The following is a 22,852-nucleotide window of genomic DNA, read 5'->3' as shown; positions in this document are numbered from 1 at the left end:
ACTCACACAGCAATACTCACCATCCCCACGACCAGCACTCACACAGCAATACTCACCATCCCCACGACCAGCACTCACACAGCAAAACTCACCATCTTCACGACCAGCACTCACACAGCAATACTCACCATCCCCATGACCAGCACTCACACAGCAAAACTCACCATCCCCACGACCAGCACTCCTCACAGGAATATTCACCATCCCCACGATCAGCACTCACACAGCAATACTCACCATCCTCATGACCAGTACTCACACAGCTATACTTACCATCCTCATGACCAGTACTCCACACAGCTATACTCACCATCCCCATGACCAGCACTCACACAGGAATACTCACCATCCTCATGACCAGTACTCACACAGCTATACTCACCATCCCCATGACCAGCACTCACACAGATATACTCACCATCCCCACGAACAGCACTCATACAGCTATACTCACCATCCCCATGACCAGCACTCACACAGCTATACTCACCATCCCCACGACCAGCACTCACACAGCAATACTCACCATCCCCACGACCAACACTCACACAGCAATACTCACCATCCCCATGACCAACACTCACAAACATAATACTCACCATCCTCACGACTAGTACTCCACACAGCAATACTCACCATCCCCATGACCAACACTCACACAACAATACTCACCATCCTCACGACCAGTACTCCACACAGCAATACTCACCATCCCCACGACCAGCACTCACACATCAATACTCGCCATCCTCACGACCAGTACACACACAGCAATACTCACCATCCCCACAACCAGCATTCTCACAGCTATACGCACTATCCTCACGACCAGTACTCACACAGCAATACTCACCATCCACACGACCAGCACTCACACATCAATACTCGCCATCCTCACGACCAGTACTCACACAGCAAAACTCACCATCCCCACGACCAGTACACACACAGCAATACTCACCAACCCCACAACCAGCATTCTCACAGCTATACGCACTATCCTCACGACCAGCACTCACACAGCAATACTCACCATCCCCACGACCAGCACTCACACAGCAAAACTCACCATCCTCACGACCAGCACTCACACAGCTATTCTCACCATCCCCACGACCAGCACTCACACAGCTATACTCACCATCCCCACGACCAGCACTCACACAGCAATACTCACCATCCCCACGACCAGCACTCACACAGCAATTCTCACCATCCCCATGACCAGCACTCACACAGCTATACTCACCCTCCCCACGACCAGCACTCACACAGCGAGACTCACCATCCCCACGACCAGTACTCCACACAGCATTACTAACCATCCCCACGACCAGCACTCACACAGCAATTCTCACCATCCTCACGACCAGTACTCACACAGCTATACTCACCATCCCCACGACCAGCACTCACACAGATATACTCACCATCCCCACGACCAGCACTCACACAGCTATACTCACCATCCCCACGACCAGCACTCACACAGCTATACTCACCATCCCCACGACCAGCACTCACACAGTAATACTCACCATCCCCACGACCAGCAATCACACAGCAATTCTCACCATCCCCATGACCAGCACTCACACAGCTATACTCACCACCCCACGACCAGCACTCACACAGCGAGACTCACCATCCCCACGACCAGTACTCACACAGCAATTCTCACCATCCTCACGACCAGTACTCACACAGCTATACTCACCATCCCCACGACCAGCACTCACACAGCTATACTCACCATCCCCACGACCAGCACTCACACAGCTATACTCACCATCCCCACGACCAGCACTCACACAGCTATACTCACCATTCCCATGACCAGCACTCACACAGCTATACTCACCATCCCCATGACCAGCACTCACACAGATATACTCACCATCCCCACGAACAGCACTCATACAGCTATACTCACCATCCCCACGACCAGCACTCACACAGATATACTCACCATCCCCACGACCAGCACTCACACAGCTATACTCACCATCCTCATGACCAGTACTCACATAGCTATACTCACCATCCTCATGACCAGTACTCCACACAGCTATACTCACCATCCGCACGACCAGCACTCCTCACAGGAATACTCACCATCCTCACAACCAGCACTCACACAGCAATTCTCACCATCCTCACGACCAGTACTCACACAGCTATACTCACCATCCCCACGACCAGCACTCACACAGCAAAACTCACCATCCCCACGACCAGTACACACACAGCAATACTCACCATCCCCACAACCAGCATTCTCACAGCTATACGCACTATCCTCACGACCAGTACTCACACAGCAATACTCACCATTCTCACGACCAATACTCACACAGCAATACTCACCATCCCCACGACCAGCACTCACACAGCAATACTCACCATCCCCACGACCAGCACTCACACAGCAAAACTCACCATCTTCACGACCAGCACTCACACAGCAATACTCACCATCCCCATGACCAGCACTCACACAGCAAAACTCACCATCCCCACGACCAGCACTCCTCACAGGAATATTCACCATCCCCACGATCAGCACTCACACAGCAATACTCACCATCCTCATGACCAGTACTCACACAGCTATACTTACCATCCTCATGACCAGTACTCCACACAGCTATACTCACCATCCCCATGACCAGCACTCACACAGGAATACTCACCATCCTCATGACCAGTACTCACACAGCTATACTCACCATCCCCATGACCAGCACTCACACAGATATACTCACCATCCCCACGAACAGCACTCATACAGCTATACTCACCATCCCCATGACCAGCACTCACACAGCTATACTCACCATCCCCACGACCAGCACTCACACAGCAATACTCACCATCCCCACGACCAACACTCACACAGCAATACTCACCATCCCCATGACCAACACTCACAAACATAATACTCACCATCCTCACGACTAGTACTCCACACAGCAATACTCACCATCCCCATGACCAACACTCACACAACAATACTCACCATCCTCACGACCAGTACTCCACACAGCAATACTCACCATCCCCACGACCAGCACTCACACATCAATACTCGCCATCCTCACGACCAGTACACACACAGCAATACTCACCATCCCCACAACCAGCATTCTCACAGCTATACGCACTATCCTCACGACCAGTACTCACACAGCAATACTCACCATCCACACGACCAGCACTCACACATCAATACTCGCCATCCTCACGACCAGTACTCACACAGCTATACTCACCATCCCCACGACCAGCACTCACACAGCAAAACTCACCATCCCCACGACCAGTACACACACAGCAATACTCACCAACCCCACAACCAGCATTCTCACAGCTATACGCACTATCCTCACGACCAGCACTCACACAGCAATACTCACCATCCCCACGACCAGCACTCAGACAGCAAAACTCACCATCCTCACGACCAGCACTCACACAGCTATTCTCACCATCCCCACGACCAGCACTCACACAGCTATACTCACCATCCCCACGACCAGCACTCACACAGCAATACTCACCATCCCCACGACCAGCACTCACACAGCAATTCTCACCATCACCATGACCAGCACGAACACAGCTATACTCACCCTCCCCACGACCAGCACTCACACAGCGAGACTCACCATCCCCACGACCAGTACTCCACACAGCATTACTAACCATCCCCACGACCAGCACTCACACAGCAATTCTCACCATCCTCACGACCAGTACTCACACAGCTATACTCACCATCCCCACGACCAGCACTCACACAGATATACTCACCATCCCCACGACCAGCACTCACACAGCTATACTCACCATCCCCACGACCAGCACTCACACAGCTATACTCACCATCCCCACGACCAGCACTCACACAGTAATACTCACCATCCCCACGACCAGCAATCACACAGCAATTCTCACCATCCCCATGACCAGCACTCACACAGCTATACTCACCACCCCACGACCAGCACTCACACAGCGAGACTCACCATCCCCACGACCAGTACTCACACAGCAATTCTCACCATCCTCACGACCAGTACTCACACAGCTATACTCACCATCCCCACGACCAGCACTCACACAGCTATACTCACCATCCCCACGACCAGCACTCACACAGCTATACTCACCATCCCCACGACCAGCACTCACACAGCTATACTCACCATTCCCATGACCAGCACTCACACAGCTATACTCACCATCCCCATGACCAGCACTCACACAGATATACTCACCATCCCCACGAACAGCACTCATACAGCTATACTCACCATCCCCACGACCAGCACTCACACAGCAATACTCACCATCCCCACGACCAACACTCACACAGCAATACTCACCATCCCCATGACCAACACTCACACAACAATACTCACCATCCTCACGACCAGTACTCCACACAGCAATACTCACCATCCCCACGACCAGCACTCACACATCAATACTCGCCATCCTCACGACCAGTACTCACACAGCTATACTCACCATCCCCACGACCAGTACACACACAGCAATACTCACCATCCCCACAACCAGCATTCTCACAGCTATACGCACTATCCTCACGACCAGTACTCACACAGCAATACTCACCATCCCCACGACCAGCACTCACACAGCAATACTCACCATCCCCACGACCAGCACTCACACAGCAAAACTCACCATCCTCACGACCAGCACTCACACAGCAATACTCACCATCCCCATGACCAGCACTCACACAGCAAAACTCACCATCCCCACGACAAGCACTCCTCACAGGAATATTCACCATCCCCACGATCAGCACTCACACAGCAATACTCACCATCCTCATGACCAGTACTCACACAGGTATACTCACCATCCTCATGACCAGTACTCCACACAGCAAAACTCACCATCCCCATGACCAGCACTCACACAGGAATACTCACCATCCTCATGACCAGTACTCACACAGCTATACTCACCATCCTCATGACCAGTACTCACACAGCTATACTCACCATCCTCATGACCAGTACTCCACACAGCTATACTCACCATCCCCACGACCAGCACTCCTCACAGGAATACTCACCATCCTCACAACCAGCACTCACACAGCAATTCTCACCATCCTCACGACCAGTACTCACACAGCTATACTCACCATCCCCACGACCAGCACTCACACAGCTATACTCACCATCCCCATGACCAGCACTCACACAGCTATACTCACCATCCTCATGACCAGTACTCACACAGCTATACTCACCATCCCCACGACCAGTACTCCACACAGCAATACTAACCATCCCCACGACCAGCACTCACACAGCAATTCTCACCATCCTCACGACCAGTACTCACACAGCTATACTCACCATCCCCACGACCAGCACTCACACAGCTATATTCACCATCCCCATGACCAGCACTCACACAGCTATACTCACCATCCTCATGACCAGTACTCACACAGCTCTACTCACCATCCTCATGACCAGGACTCACACAGCTATACTCACCATCCCCATGACCAGCACTCACACAGCTATACTCACCATCCCCACGACCAGCACTCACACAGCTATACTCACCATCCCCATGACCAGTACTCACACAGCAATGCTCACCATCCCCACGACCAGTACTGACACAGGTATACTCACCATCCTCATGACCAGTACTCCACACAGCTATACTCACCATCCCCACGACCAGTACTCCACACAGCAATACTAACCATCCCCACGACCAGCACTCACACAGCAATTCTCACCATCCTCACAACCAGTACTCACACAGCTATCCTCACCATCCCCATGACCAGCACTCACACAGCTATACTCACCATCCCCACGGCCAGCACTCACACAGCAATACTCACCATCCTCACGACCAGCACTCACACAGCTATTCTCACCATCACCACGACCAGCACTCACACAGCTATACTCACCATCCCCATGACTAGCACTCACATAGATATACTCACCATCCCCACGAACAGCACTCACACAGCAAAACTCACCATCCTCACGACCAGCACTCACACAGCAATACTCACCATCCCCATGACCAGCACTCACACAGCAATTCTCACCATCCTCACGACCAGTACTCACACAGCTATACTCACCATCCCCACGACCAGCACTCACACAGCTATACTCACCATCCCCACGACCAGCACTCACACAGCTATACTCACCATCCCCACGACCAGCACTCACACAGCTATACTCACCATCCCCACGAACAGCACTCATGCAGCTATACTCACCATCCCCACGACCAGCACTCACACAGCAATACTCACCATCCCCACGACCAACACTCACACAGCAATACTCACCATCCCCATGACCAACACTCACACAACAATACTCACCATCCTCACGACCAGTACTCCACACAGCAATACTCACCATCCCCACGACCAGCACTCACACATCAATACTCGCCATCCTCAAGACCAGTACTCACACAGCTATACTCACCATCCCCACGACCAGCACTCACACAGCAAAACTCACCATCCCCACGACCAGTACACACACAGCAATACTCACCATCCCCACAACCAGCATTCTCACAGCTATACGCACTATCCCCACGACCAGTACACACACAGCAATACTCACCATCCCCACGACCAGCACTCACACAGCAATACTCACCATCCCCACGACCAGCACTCACACAGCAATACTCACCATCCCCACGACCAGCACTCACACAGCAAAACTCACCATCCTCACGACCAGCACTCACACAGCAATACTCACCATCCCCATGACCAGCACTCACACAGCAAAACTCACCATCCCCACGACAAGCACTCCTCACAGGAATATTCACCATCCCCACGATCAGCACTCACACAGCAATTCTCACCATCCTCACGACCAGTACTCACACAGGTATACTCACCATCCTCATGACCAGTACTCCACACAGCAAAACTCACCATCCCCATGACCAGCACTCACACAGCTATACTCACCATCCTCATGACCAGTACTCCACACAGCTATACTCACCATCCCCACGACCAGCACTCCTCACAGGAATACTCACCATCCTCACAACCAGCACTCACACAGCAATTCTCACCATCCTCACGACCAGTACTCACACAGCTATACTCACCATCCCCACGACCAGCACTCACACAGCTATACTCACCATCCCCATGACCAGCACTCACACAGCTATACTCACCATCCTCATGACCAGTACTCACACAGCTATACTCACCATCCCCACGACCAGTACTCCACACAGCAATACTAACCATCCCCACGACCAGCACTCACACAGCAATTCTCACCATCCTCACGACCAGTACTCACACAGCTATACTCACCATCCCCACGACCAGCACTCACACAGCTATATTCACCATCCCCATGACCAGCACTCACACAGCTATACTCACCATCCTCATGACCAGTACTCACACAGCTCTACTCACCATCCTCATGACCAGCACTCACACAGCTATACTCACCATCCCCATGATCAGCACTCACACAGCTATACTCACCATCCCCACGACCAGCACTCACACAGCTATACTCACCATCCCCATGACCAGTACTCACACAGCAATGCTCACCATCCCCACGACCAGTACTGACACAGGTATACTCACCATCCTCATGACCAGTACTCCACACAGCTATACTCACCATCCCCACGACCAGTACTCCACACAGCAATACTAACCATCCCCACGACCAGCACTCACACAGCAATTCTCACCATCCTCACAACCAGTACTCACACAGCTATCCTCACCATCCCCATGACCAGCACTCACACAGCTATACTCACCATCCCCACGGCCAGCACTCACACAGCAATACTCACCATCCTCACGACCAGCACTCACACAGCTATACTCACCATCCCCACGACCAGCACTCACACAGCTATACTCACCATCCCCATGACTAGCACTCACATAGATATACTCACCATCCCCACGAACAGCACTCACACAGCAAAACTCACCATCCTCACGACCAGCACGCACACAGCAATACTCACCATCCCCATGACCAGCACTCACACAGCTATACTCACCATCCCCACGACCAGCACTCACACAGCTATACTCACCATCCCCACGACCAGCACTCACACAGCTATACTCACCATCCCCATGACCAGCACTCACACAGCTATACTCACCATCCCCATGACCAGCACTCACACAGATATACTCACCATCCCCACGAACAGCACTCATACAGCTATACTCACCATCCCCACGACCAGCACTCACACAGCAATATTCACCATCCCCACGACCAACACTCACATAGCAATACTCACCATCCCCATGACCAACACTCACACAACAATACTCACCATCCTCACGACCAGTACTCCACACAGCAATACTCACCATCCCCACGACCAGCACTCACACATCAATACTCGCCATCCTCACGACCAGCACACACACAGCAATACTCACCATCCCCACAACCAGCCTTCTCACAGCTATACGCACTATCCTCACGACCAGTACTCACACAGCAATACTCACCATCCCCACGACCAGCACTCACACAGCAATACTCACCATCCCCACGACCAGCACTCACACAGCAAAACTCACCATCCTCACGACCAGCACTCACACAGCAATACTCACCATCCCCATGACCAGCACTCACACTGCAAAACTCACCATCCCCACGACAAGCACTCCTCACAGGAATATTCACCATCCCCACGATCAGCACTCACACAGCAATACTCACCATCCTCATGACCAGTACTCACACAGGTATACTCACCATCCTCATGACCAGTACTCACACAGCAAAACTCACCATCCCCATGACCAGCACTCACACAGGAATACTCACCATCCTCATGACCAGTACTCACACAGCTATACTCACCATCCTCATGACCAGTACTCACACAGCTATACTCACCATCCTCATGACCAGTACTCCACAGAGCTATACTCACCATCCTCACGACCAGCACTCACACAGCTATACTCACCATCCCCACGGCCAGCACTCACACAGCAATACTCACCATCCTCACGACCAGCACTCACACAGCTATACTCACCATCCTCATGACCAGCACTCACACAGCAATACTCACCATCCTCATGACCAGTACTCACACAGCTATACTCACCATCCTCATGACCAGTACTCCACACAGCTATACTCACCATCCCCACAACCAGTACTCCACACAGCAATACTAACCATCCCCACGACCAGCACTCACACAGCAATTCTCATCATCCTCACGACCAGTACTCACACAGCTATACTCACCATCCCCACGACCAGCACTCACACAGCTATACTCACCATCCCCACGACCAGCACTCACACAGCTATACTCACCATCCCCATGACCAGCACTCACACAGCTATACACACCATCCCCACGACCAGCACTCACACAGCTATACTCACCATCCCCACGACAAGTACTCCACACAGCAATACTCACCATCCCCACGACCAGCACTCACACAGCAATTCTCACCATCCTCACGACCAGTACTCACTCAGCTATACACACCATCTCCACGACCAGCACACACACAGCTATACTCACCATCCCCATGACCAGCACTCACACAGCTATACTCACCATCCCCATGACCAGCACTCACACAGCAATACTCACCATCCTCATGACCAGTACACACACAGCTCTACTCACCATCCTCATGACCAGTACTCACACAGCTATACTCACCATCCCCATGATCAGCACTCACACAGCTATACTCACCATCCCCATGACCAGTATTCACACAGCAATGCTCACCATCCTCATGACCAGTACTGACACAGGTATACTCACCATCCTCATGACCAGTACTCCACACAGCTATACTCACCATCCTCACGACCAGTACTCCACACAGCAATACTAACCATCCCCACGACCAGCACTCACACAGCAATTCTCACCATCCTCACAACCAGTACTCACACAGCTATCCTCACCATCCCCATGACCAGCACTCACACAGCTATACTCACCATCCCCACGGCCAGCACTCACACAGCAATACTCACCATCCTCACGACCAGCACTCACACAGCTATACTCACCATCCCCACGACCAGCACTCACACAGCTATACTCACCATCCCCATGACTAGCACTCACATAGATATACTCACCATCCCCACGAACAGCACTCACACAGCTATACTCACCATCCCCACGACCAGTACTCCACACAGCAATACTCACCATCCTCACGACCAGCACACACAGCAATTCTCACCATCCTCACGACCAGTACTCACTCAGCTATACACACCATCTCCACGACCAGCACTCACACAGCTATACTCACCATCCCCATGACCAGCACTCACACAGCTATACTCACCATCCCCATGACCAGCACTCACACAGCAATACTCACCATCCTCATGACCAGTACTCACACAGCTATACTCACCATCCCCATGACCAGCACTCACACAGCTATACTCACCATCCCCACGACCAGCACTCACACAGCTATACTCACCATCCCCATGACCAGCACTCACACAGCAATGCTCACCATCCTCATGACCAGTACTCACACAGGTATACTCACCATCCTCATGACCAGTACTCCACACAGCTATACTCACCATCCCCACGACCAGCACTCCACACAGCAATACTAACCATCCCCACGACCAGCACTCACACAGCAATTCTCACCATCCTCACGACCAGTACTCACACAGCTATCCTCACCATCCCCACGACCAGCACTCACACAGCTATACTCACCATCCCCACGGCCAGCACTCACACAGCAATACTCACCATCCTCACGACCAGCACTCACACAGCAATACTCACCAGCCTCACGACCAGTACTTACACAGCTATACTCACCATCCCCACGACCAGCACTCACACAGCTATACTCACCATCCCCATGACTAGCACTCACACAGATATACTCACCATCCCCACGAACAGCACTCATACAGCTATACTCACCATCCCCACGACCAGCACTCACACAGCAATACTCACCATCCCCACGACCGACACTCACACAGCAATACTCACCATCCCCATGACCAACACTCACAACAATACTCACCATTCTCACGACCAGCACTCACACAGCAATACTCACCATCCTCACGACCAGTACTCCACACAGCAATACTCACCATCCCCATGACCAGCACTCACACAGCTATACTCACCATCCCCACGACCAGCATTCTCACAGCAATACTCACCATCCTCACGACCAGTACTCCACACAGCAATACTCACCATCCCCACGACCAGCACTCCACACAGCAATACTCACCATCCCCACGACCAGCACTCACACAGCAATACTCACCATTCTCACGACCAGTACTCACACAGCAATACTCACCATCCCCACGACCAGCACTCACACAGCAATACTCGCCATCCTCACGACCAGTACTCACACAGCTATACTCACCATCCCCACGACCAGCACTCACACAGCAAAACTCACCATCCCCACGACCAGTACACACACAGCAATACTCACCATCCCCATAACCAGCATTCTCTCAGCTATATGCACTATCCTCACGACCAGTCCTCACACAGCAATACTCATCATTCTCACGAACAATACTCACACAGCAATACTCACCATCCCCACGACCAGCACTCACACAGCAATACTCACCATCCCCACGACCAGCACTCACACAGCAAAACTCACCATCCCCACGACCAGCACTCCTCACAGGAAAACTCACCATCCCCACGACCAGCACTCCTCACAGGAATACTCACCATCCCCACAACCAGTACTCACACAGCTATACTCACCATCCCCACGACCAGCACTCGCACAGCTATACTCACCATCCCCATGACCAGCACTCACACAGCAATTCTCACCATCCTCACGACCAGTACTCACACAGCTATACTCACCATCCCCACGACCAGTACTCCACACAGCTATACTCACCATCCTCATGACCAGTACTCCACACAGCTATACTCACCATCCCCACGACCAGCACTCCTCACAGGAATACTCACCATCCCCACGATCAGCACTCACACAGCAATACTCACCATCCCCACGACCAGTACTCACACAGCTATACTCACCATCCCCACGACCAGTACTCACACATCAATTCTCACCATCCTCACGACCAGTACTCACACAGCTATACTCACCATCCCCACGACCAGCACTCACACAGCTATACTCACCATCCCCATGACCAGCACTCACATCGCAATACTCACCATCCTCATGACCAGTACTCACACAGCTATACTCACCATCCTCATGACCAGTACTCCACACAGCTATACTCACCATCCCCATGACCAGTACTCCACACAGCAATACTAACCATCCCCACGACCAGCACTCACACAGCTATACTCACCATCCCCATGACCAGCACTCACACAGCTATACTCACCATCCCCACGACCAGCACTCACACAGCTATACTCACCATCCCCACAACCAGCACTCACACAGCAATACTCACCATTCTCACGACCAATACTCACACAGCAATACTCACCATCCCCGTGACCAGCACTCTCATAGTAATAAACTAACCATTGTCACAAATAGACCATCAAAGAGCCACTGACAGCCCACCACATCACAGACATGTTCTGTCCATGTGCCACAGCATGTAGTCAGTGGCCTGGATCAGTACAATGTCAGTGATTTGGATGATGTGCTCCAACCACAATTTGGTTTCACATCACCATCATACTATGCAGCATGAGAGATAAAAGCCGATACAAAGCACACTCTCTGCATGGACAGTGATATCTGAACGGCAATACACAAGTTAACATTTCTCGGCAGCTAGATGTGTCAAAGTTGTTCGCTCCCTCTGAATTACAACATACTGTGTGCAAGCTGGAAAGAGAGGCCGACTTTCGGGGCGGAGTTTTCTTAGGACTGAAGACATTACCAAACAGAGGCATGGCTCTACTTCAGGTCCCGTTACCTGTAAATGCACAAAAGAGATCATCAGGCACGAGTACATTAACACGCAGAGAGGAGGTGCAGTCACAAGACATGGAAACACCAGAGAAAGACATTGAGGATTCTGGGATATGTCACACAAGCAACAACAAGTACATGGCCTGGAGAAGGGGAGCAAACCCCAGACCAGAACACAGCAAAAACATTAGACATGAAATAAAAAAAAGACTATTTAGCCTCTTGAACCTGTTTTCTCATTCCATGTAAGCTCAAAAGCAAGTCAGAGGGTGGGAATTCTGCAGCGAGTAACTCATCCCCTGACTCTCCAAAGCCTGTCCACCATCAACAAGACACAAGTCACAACTATATTAGAATATTCCTCAATTGCTTGAATGGGTGCAGTTCCAAAAATACTCAAGAAGTTCGATACTTCCATGGCAAAACAGTCCATTTCATTGGCGCCCATCTACTACCTTCAATATTCACTGTCTTCACTACTGACACTCAGCAGCAGAAATATACCTGTAACTCCCTCATACATCAAAAACACCATCCAAACTGACCACTTCTCCATCTAGGAGGATAGGGATAGCAGTTACATGGAAACAACACACCATCCTGATTTGGAAAGTTACTGTTGTTCCTTCAGTGTTCCCGAGTCAAAATTCTGGAACTCCCTTCCTAAAACCATGCATCTACCTACACACGACTGCAGCAGTTCAGAAGGATAGTTCAGCACCACCTTCTCCAGGTGACTCATGGCTAGAAACCAGACCCATGACAGAGCACTGCAAAGCTAAACACTTTATTTTTCTGCCATCTGTTCTGTGTTTTGGTTTACTTTTCTGTCTTTTAAAATGACACTAGAAGCTGTAACATTTTTCACTGTATTTTGCAACAAAATACACAAAGACAGACAGATAAATAGACAGATAGACAGGGAATGGGCAATGAATGCTGGGTTAGCTAACGACACCCACATCCCATGAACAAATGATACAAAACCATGGCTAACCCTCTGTCTCAATTCGACTTCCCCATATCCCCGATTCTGAAACACCAAAACTCTGTCAATCTCGGTGTTAAACATTTCCAATGATGTAGTGTCAACTCAGAGAGACAACTTCAAAGATTCAAATCCCTCTGAATTAAGGAATTTCTCATCTCAGTTCCAAATGATTAGCCCCCTGTCCTGAAACTGTGTCCTTATGTTCATTGTCCTGTAGAAACAATCTCTTCGAGTCGACCCTGTCAATTCCCTGAAGTATCTCAATGAAATCACCACTCATTACTCCAAACTCTAGAGAATACATAATTTACTTAGCCCCTCATCTCAGGGACCAATTTAATAAACCTTTATTACTATCTTCAATGCAAGTCTATCCTTTCTTAAATATGATGACCAAAACTACACACCGTACTCCAGATGTGATATCACCAAAGTCCTTTATTGCAGCAACACCTCATTTCCTTATAATCCAATTCACTTGCAGCTCAAGCTGCTACATCTTTTGCTGAGCAAAATATTTGTTGTACCTGCATGCTAACTTTGTTTTCCTGAAACAAGTGTACCCAAGTTCTGTGAAAGGCAAAATTTAGATGTTTACGACATTTTAAAATATTGAATTTTTCTATTCATACAAAAGTGAAGAACCTCAAAGTTCCACACTGCCACTTTGCTGTCTACTCAGTTACCCTGCCTATCTCTCTCTGCGTCTTCCTCGCAGCTTGCATTCCCATTTTCCCCAGCAAACTTAAATATACTACTCTGTGTCTATTTGCCTCGGTCACCCTCTAGGTGAAAAAAAGTCTTTCCTCAAATCCCCTCTAAACCTCCTGCCTTTCACCTTAACATTAAGGCCCCTTATTATCAACCCTTCAACTAAAGGGAACAACTACTTCATCTCCTGTCCATACCACTCATAATCTTATACGCTTCAATCAAATCACACCCACCAGCACCCCCATCTCAGCCATTTCCATTTAAAGAAAATAACCCAGCCTCTTTCCATAGTGAATATACTCCGACCCAGCCAACATCCTAGTGAATCTCCTCCGCACCCTCTCCAGTGTAATCACATTCTTCCTATTACATGGCAACCAGAACTACACACAGCTCGAACATAGCCTTTCCGCTCTTATAATTCTGAAATTCATCTTGTCAGGTCCAGGGAACCTATCGGTCTTTACACCTTTTAGTTTACCTCACACTTTACCTCATTGTAATATTGTATTTATTTATTCCTTCTCCTCCTTTTGTCCCTTGATTATTTAGTAATTTTGAAATACTATTATCATCTCCTCCAGTGAACAGTGATGCAAAGTATATATTCAATTCCTCTACCATTTCCTGGCTCCCCATTATTATTTCCTCAGCCTTGCTCTCTAAAGGTCCTTTGTTAACTAACTTCCTTGTTAATATTTATAGAAGCTCTTGTTGTGCATCTTGATATTACTTGCAAGTTTACCCTCAAAAGTTATCTTCTCATTTTTAGTTTGTTTGTCTTTTGTTGGTTTCTAAAACTTTCCCAATCCTCTGGCTTACCACTAATTATTCCCACATCGTATATGTTTTTTTTCCTTTGAATTTTGATGCTGGACTTAACCTTCTTGGTTAGCCATGGTTGGTTTATCACCTTCCAAGAAACTTTCTTTCTCACTCAGATGTACCTTTGTACTGAATATTAACTATTTTCTCAAAAATCTGTCATATTCTCAACGGTTTTTGCTCCTAAAGTTCTTTCCAAGGCCACACCAGCTAGGTCTGTCCACATTCCTTTCTAACTCCCCTTACTTCTGATCCACATTCCTCCCTCTCAAACTGAATGCTAACTTCCACCACTTTATGGTCACTGTTTCCTGGTATAACATGCTTGGGGAGGATTAACAAGAGATTCCACCACAAATAGTAGGACCCTAGAAAATACTGAAGTTCAGAAGGACCTTGGTGCGTATATCGACAGATCCCTGATATTAACAGGACAGATACAGAGGATGGTGAGGAAAGATTATGGGATACTTAGCTAAACTAGCCAAGGCTTGGATAAAACTGTAGAAAGGTTATGATTGGAATGTATAAAATGCTGGTTTGGCCGCAGCTGGAGTACTGTATGCAGTTCTGGTTACCACATTACAGCAAGGATGGAATCGCGTGAGGGAGTATGCAGAGGAGAATTACCAGGATGTTGCCAGGGCTGGAGGGTCCAGCAATCAGGAAAGATTGGACAGGCTCCAGTTGTTTTCCAAGGCTGAGAGGTCTATAAGATTATGAATGGCACAGATAATGAATAGAAAGGCAATTTTTTTCCATTAATTGAAGGGTTAATAACCAGGGGTGTCATAGAGCTAAGGAAAGAGTTAGAAGGTTAGGAGGAGTGTTCAAGAGAAATGTTTTCATTCAGAGGGTGATGGGAATCTGGAACTCAAGGGTGGCAGTGAGATATTCTCAGCATATTTAAGCAGTATTTAGATATTCACTTGCTTTGCCATAGTTTCCAGAGCCATTGGCCAAAATCTGGAATTAGTGTGGTCATAGCAGGCACAAAGAGCTGAATGTCCTCTTTCTGTGCTGTAAATGTCTATGAATCTATTGTCTCTATTACCAAATATTATCTGGAAGACTGAGGGATAGCCTGATTGAGATCTTATGGAGGCTGGTACAATTACAACATCTAAAAGGCATCAGGATGGATATAAGAAAAAGGTGGGTTTAGACAGATATGGCCCAAGTGCTGGCAAATGGGACTAGATTTATATAGGATATCTGATTGGCACAGATGAGTTGGACCAAAGGGTATGTTACCATGCTGTATATCTATATGACTCTCAGTTTTGGTGTTATTCTAAAAGAGATTGACACCAGTAACAAGCACCGGAGAACAAGAGAAAATCTGCAGACTGTAATACATTAGCAGGCATAGATTACTGATTAGCCAACAGAAAGCAGAAAATAGGAATTCATGAATCTTTCTTGAGTTTGAAAGCTAAATCTAGTGGAGTGTCACAGGGCTCAGGAGTGGGGCCTCAATTATTTACTATTCATATCCATGATTTGGACGTGAGAATTAAATGTAAGGTGGCTAAAATTGTTGATAACACAAAGATTAGCAGGATGTAGAGTCATCGAGATGTACAGTATGGAAACAGACCCTTTGGTCCAACTCATCCATGCCGACCAGATATTCTAAATTAATCCCATCTCACTGTCAGCACTTGGCCCATATCTCTCTAAACCCTTCCTGTTCATATACCTATCCAGACGCCTTTTAAATGATGTATCAGCCTCCATCACTTCCTCTGGCAGTTCATTCCATACATGCATCACAGATCCCTTTTATATCTTTCCCCTATCACCCTAAACCTATACTCTCTAGTTCTGGATTTCTCCCACTCCAGGAAAAGACCTTGTCTATTTACCCTATCCATGCTCCTCATGATTTTATAAACCTCTATAGGGTCACCCCTCAGCTTCCAACACTCCAGGGAAAACAGCCCAAGTCTATTCCGTGTCTCCCTGTAGCTCAAACCCTCCAGCCCTGGCAACATCCTTGGAAATCTTTTCCCTTTCAAGTTTCACAACATCCTTCCTACAGCAGGGAGACAATAATTGCATACAATATTCCAAAAGTAACCTAACCAATGTGAAAAGATGATGTGGAGAATCTGCATAGGTTAACGGAGTAGGGGGAAAATATTGGCAGATAGAATATATGGGAAAATGTGAACTTGTCCACTTTGACAGGATGGAATAGCGTGAGGGAGTATGCAGAGGAGAATTACCAGGATGTTGCCAGGGCTGGAGGGCGGCACGGTGGCACAGTGGTTAGCACTACTGCCTCACAGCGCTAGAGACCCGTGTTCAATTCCCGACTCAGGCGACTGACTGTGTGGAGTTTGCACGTTCTCCCTGTGTCTGCGTGGGTTTCCTCCGGGTGCTCTGGTTTCCTCCCACAGTCCAAAGATGTGCAGGTCAGGTGAATTGGCCATGCTAAATTCCCCGTAGTGTTAGGTAAGAGGTAAATGTAGGGGTATGGGTGGGTTGCGCTTCGGCGGGTCGGTGTGGACTTGTTGGGCCGAAGGGCCTGTTTCCACACTGTAATCTAACCTAATCTAATAGGAGTACATTCTATAAATGGAGAAATATTGCAGAACTTGGATGTGCAAAGGGATCTGGGTGTCCTGGTAAATTAATCACAAAAGGTTAGTATGCAGTTTTACAAGTGATTAGGAAAGCAAACTGAATTATTGCAAGGGGACTTTAAAAGTTGTGGTGATTTACTGCTGTACAGGACCTTGGTGACACTTCATTTGCAGTCTCTGTACCTGAAAAAAGGATATAATTGCATGAGAAGCAGTCAAATAAGCTTCACTACGCTCAATCCTGGAACAAAAAGGTTGAACAGATTAATCCTATATCCATTCGAGTTTAGCAAATACAAGATGATTTTGTTGTAACTTGTAACATCCTGAGGAGACTTAATAGAATGGAAGTTGAGATGATAGTTCCTCATACAAGAGACTAGAACAAGGGGATACAGTTTAAAAATAGGGAGGTGTTGTCTTAAGACGGAGATGAGACTTTTTTATTCCTAAAAGGAAGTCTGTGAAATTCTATTCCTTGGAACAGCAGAGACTGGGTCGTGGAATTTCTCCCCTCTTTTCCAAACCCACTCCCCTCCCCTCCCAACCTTTCCTCTACTCCCTCCCCTCTCCTCAACCCTCCTGTCCCCCACCTTTTACTTCTCTCTGTCCCTCAGCTCCTCTCCACCTCTCCTCTCTCTCCCTCTCCTCCCTCTTTCTCTCTCCCTCCCTCTCCTTTTTCTCCCTCTCCCTCTCCTACTGTCTCTCCCCCTCCCTTCTCCTACACCCTCACCTAACACCCCTCCTCCCTTCCTGCTCCTCCCTCTCCCCCTATTCTTCCCTCCCCTCTCTCTTTTTCCTTTTTCTTTTCTCTTTTCTTTCTTTCTTTCTTTCTTTCTTTCTTCCTTCCTTCCTTCCTTCCTTCTCTCTCTCTCTCTCTCTCTGTCCTCCTACCACCCCCCCTCTCTCTCCCCTTCTCTCTCTCACCTTCTGTTGTTCTTCCAGTCCCTCCAGGTTCTGCGCCTGCGCCCTCGCTCACCGGATGAGTCCATGCTGCCGCGGAGGGGGGGTGTTCTTTGTGATGAACAATTTAACTCTCAGCGCATTTCTGCGCTCTCTGCCTCAGCCGCCGTCACATTCCTCAGGCCACCGGCCTCTGCAATTCTTTCCCGAGCAGCTGCCAACTGTCCGGAGCCCTGAAACCCGGTGACCAGCCAGAAACCATCCTTAACACACGTTCACCGTCCCCCTCATGTCATTGTGGAGGCGCCCGTTCCCACAGCAACAGCGTCAACAATGGAGAGAGGGAGAGAGACAACAGAGAGAGAGAATAGATAGAGGGTAGATAGAGGGAGAGAATAGATAGAGGGTAGGGAGAGTGGGAGAGAGAGAGAATAGATAGAGTGTAGAGAGAGGGGGAGAATAGATAGAGGGTAGGGAGAGTGGGAGAGAGAATAGATAGAGTGTAGGGAGGGAGAGAGAGAGAATAGATAGAGTGTAGGGAGGGAGAGAGAGAGAGAATAGATAGAGGGTAGGGAGAGTGGGAGAGAGAGAGAGAATAGATAGAGTGTAGGGAGAGGGGGAGAATAGATAGAGGGTAGGGAGAGTGGGAGAGAGAATAGATAGAGTGTAGGGAGGGAGAGAGAGAGAATAGATAGAGTGTAGGGAGGGAGAGAGAGAGAGAATAGATAGAGGGTAGGGAGAGTGGGAGAGAGAGAGAGAATAGATAGAGGGTAGGGAGAGTGGGAGAGAGAGAGAGAATAGATAGAGGGTAGGGAGAGTGGGAGAGAGAGAATAGATAGAGTGTAGAGAGAGGGAGAGAATAGATAGAGTGTAGGGAGGGAGAGAGAGAGAGAATAGATAGAGGGTAGGGAGAGTGGGAGAGAGAGAGAGAGAATAGATAGAGGGTAGGGAGAGTGGGAGAGAGAGAATAGATAGAGTGTAGAGAGAGGGAGAGAATAGATAGAGGGTAGGGAGAGGGGGAGAGAGAGAGAGAGAATAGATAGAGGGTAGGGAGAGTGGGAGAGAGAGAATAGATAGAGGGTAGGGAGAGGGAGAGAATAGATAGAGGGTAGGGAGAGGGAGAGAATAGATAGAGGGTAGGGAGAGTGGGAGAGAGAGAATAGATAGAGGGTAGGGAGAGGGAGAGAATAGATAGAGGGTAGGGAGAGTGGGAGAGAGAGAATAGATAGAGGGTAGGGAGAGGGGGAGAGAGAGAGAATAGATAGAGTGTAGAGAGAGGGAGAGAATAGATAGAGGGTAGGGAGAGTGGGAGAGAGAGAATAGATAGAGGGTAGGGAGAGTGGGAGAGAGAGAATAGATAGAGGGTAGGGAGAGGGGGAGAGAGAGAGAATAGATAGAGGGTAGGGAGAGGGGGAGAGAGAGAGAATAGATAGAGTGTAGAGAGAGGGGGAGAGAGAGAGAATAGATAGAGTGTAGAGAGAGGGGGAGAGAGAGAGAGAATAGATAGAGGGTAGAGAGAGGGGGAGAGAGAGAGAATAGATAGAGTGTAGAGAGAGGGGGAGAGAGAGAGAATAGATAGAGGGTAGGGAGGGAGAGGGGGAGAGAGAGAGAATAGATAGAGGGTAGGGAGGGAGAGGGGGAGAGAGAGAGAATAGATAGAGGGTAGGGAGGGAGAGGGGGAGAGAGAGAGAGAATAGATAGAGGGTAGGGAGGGAGAGAGAGAGAGAGAGAATAGATAGAGTGTAGGGAGGGAGAGAGAGAGAGAGAATAGATAGAGTGTAGGGAGGGAGAGAGAGAGAGAATAGATAGAGTGTAGGGAGGGAGAGAGAGAGAATAGATAGAGTGTAGGGAGGGAGAGAGAGAGAGAGAGAATAGATAGAGTGTAGAGAGTGGGAGAGAATAGATAGAGGGTAGGGAGAGTGGGAGAGAGAGAGAGAATAGATAGAGGGTAGGGAGAGGGGGAGAGAGAGAGAATAGATAGAGGGTAGGGAGAGGGAGAGGGAGAGAGAGAATAGATAGAGGGTAGGGAGAGGGAGAGAGAGAATAGATAGAGGGTAGGGAGGGAGAGAGAGAGAGAGAATAGATAGAGTGTAGAGAGAGGGGGAGAGAGAGAGAATAGATAGAGTGTAGAGAGAGGGGGAGAGAGAGAGAGAATAGATAGAGGGTAGAGAGAGGGGGAGAGAGGGAGAGAGAGAGAGAGAATAGATAGAGGGTAGGGAGAGGGAGAGGGAGAGAGAGAATAGATAGAGTGTAGGGAGGGAGAGAGAGAGAGAGAATAGATAGAGTGTAGAGAGGGGGAGAGAGAGAGAATAGATAGAGGGTAGGGAGAGGGGGAGAGAGAGAGGGAAAGAGAAAATAGATAGAGGGTAGGGAGAGAGAGAATAGATAGAGTGTAGAGAGAGAGAGAGAGAATAGATAGAGTGTAGAGAGAGAGAGAGAGAATAGATAGAGTGTAGAGAGAGAGAGAGAGAATAGATAGAGTGTAGAGAGAGAGAGAGAATAGATAGAGTGTAGAGAGAGAGAGAGAGAGAGAGAGAGAGAATAGATAGAGTGTAGAGAGAGAGAGAGAATAGATAGAGTGTAGAGAGAGAGAGAGAGAGAATAGATAGAGTGTAGAGAGTGAGAGAGAGAGAATAGATAGAGTGCAGAGAGAGAGAGAGAATAGATAGAGTGTAGAGAGAGGGGGAGAGAGAGAGAATAGATAGAGGGTAGGGAGAGGGGGAGAGAGAGAGGGAAAGAGAAAATAGATAGAGGGTAGGGAGAGAGAGAATAGATAGAGTATAGAGAGAGAGAGAGAGAATAGATAGAGTGTAGAGAGAGAGAGAGAATAGATAGAGTGTAGAGAGAGAGAGAGAGACAGAGAATAGATAGAGTGTAGAGAGAGAGAGAGAGAATAGATAGAGTGTAGAGAGAGAGAGAGAGAGAATAGATAGAGTGTAGAGAGTGAGAGAGAGAGAATAGATAGAGTGCAGAGAGAGAGAGAGAATAGATAGAGTGTAGAGTGTAGAGAGAGAGAGAATAGATAGAGTGTAGAGAGAGAGAGAGAGAGAGAATAGATAGAGTGTAGAGAGAGAGAATAGAATAGATAGAGTGTAGAGAGAGAGAGAGAATAGAATAGATAGAGTGTAGAGAGAGAGAGAATAGATAGAGTGTAGAGAGAGAGAGAGAGAATAGATAGAGTGTAGAGAGAGAGAGAGAATAGATAGAGTGTAGAGAGAGAGAGAATAGATAGAGTGTAGAGAGAGAGAGAGAGAATAGATAGAGTGTAGAGAGAGAGAGAGAGAGAATAGATAGAGTGTAGAGAGAGAGAGAATAGATAGAGTGTAGAGAGAGAGAATAGAATAGATAGAGTGTAGAGAGAGAGAGAATAGATAGAGTGTAGAGAGAGAGAGAGAATAGATAGAGTAGACAGAGAGAGAGAGAATAGATAGAGTGTAGAGAGAGAGAGAGAATAGATAGAGTGTAGAGAGAGAGAGAATAGATAGAGCGTAGAGAGAGAGAGAGAGAATAGATAGAGTGTAGAGAGAGAATACATATAGTGTAGAGAGAGAGAGAATGCATATAGTGTAGAGAGAGAGAGAATAGATAGAGTGTAGAGAGAGAGAGAATAGAATAGATAGAGTGTAGAGAGAGAGAGAGAATAGATAGAGTGTAGAGAGAGAGAATAGATAAAGTGTAGAGAGAGAGAGAATAGATAGAGTGTAGAGAGAGAGAGAATAGATAGAGTGTAGTGAGAGTGAGAATAGATAGAGTGTAGAGAGAGAGAGAGAATAGAGTGTAGAGAGAGAGAGAATAGAA

General features: G+C 48.4%; 1 protein-coding gene across 3 annotated transcripts in view; it reads right to left on the bottom strand.

The window, feature by feature from the left end:
* The window catches only part of cby1 (chibby 1, beta catenin antagonist), a 60,276-nt gene extending 41,151 nt beyond the window's left edge, over nucleotides 1-19,125 (bottom strand). For 2 of the 3 annotated variants that reach the window (XM_087978121.1, XM_087978123.1), the window contains exons 1-2: nucleotides 19,079-19,125; nucleotides 12,934-13,034 (exon numbers count right to left, since the gene is read on the bottom strand). In XM_087978121.1, the coding sequence (XP_087834247.1) occupies nucleotides 12,934-13,011 (78 nt within the window). In that variant the 5' untranslated portion in view covers nucleotides 13,012-13,034; nucleotides 19,079-19,125. The remainder of the gene's footprint in view (nucleotides 1-12,933; nucleotides 13,035-19,078) is intronic. The other variant, XM_087978122.1, reaches the window with a different exon arrangement.
* Nucleotides 19,126-22,852: the final 3,727 nt, after the last annotated feature.

The sequence above is a fragment of the Chiloscyllium plagiosum genome, unplaced genomic scaffold (assembly GCF_037043375.1).
Source record: "Chiloscyllium plagiosum isolate Xiang-an unplaced genomic scaffold, Cpla_swu_hap1 HiC_scaffold_33, whole genome shotgun sequence".
Lineage (NCBI taxonomy): Eukaryota > Metazoa > Chordata > Chondrichthyes > Orectolobiformes > Hemiscylliidae > Chiloscyllium > Chiloscyllium plagiosum.
The sequence above is the reverse complement of the archived record's forward strand: the minus strand, read 5'-3'. Positions and strand labels throughout refer to the sequence as shown.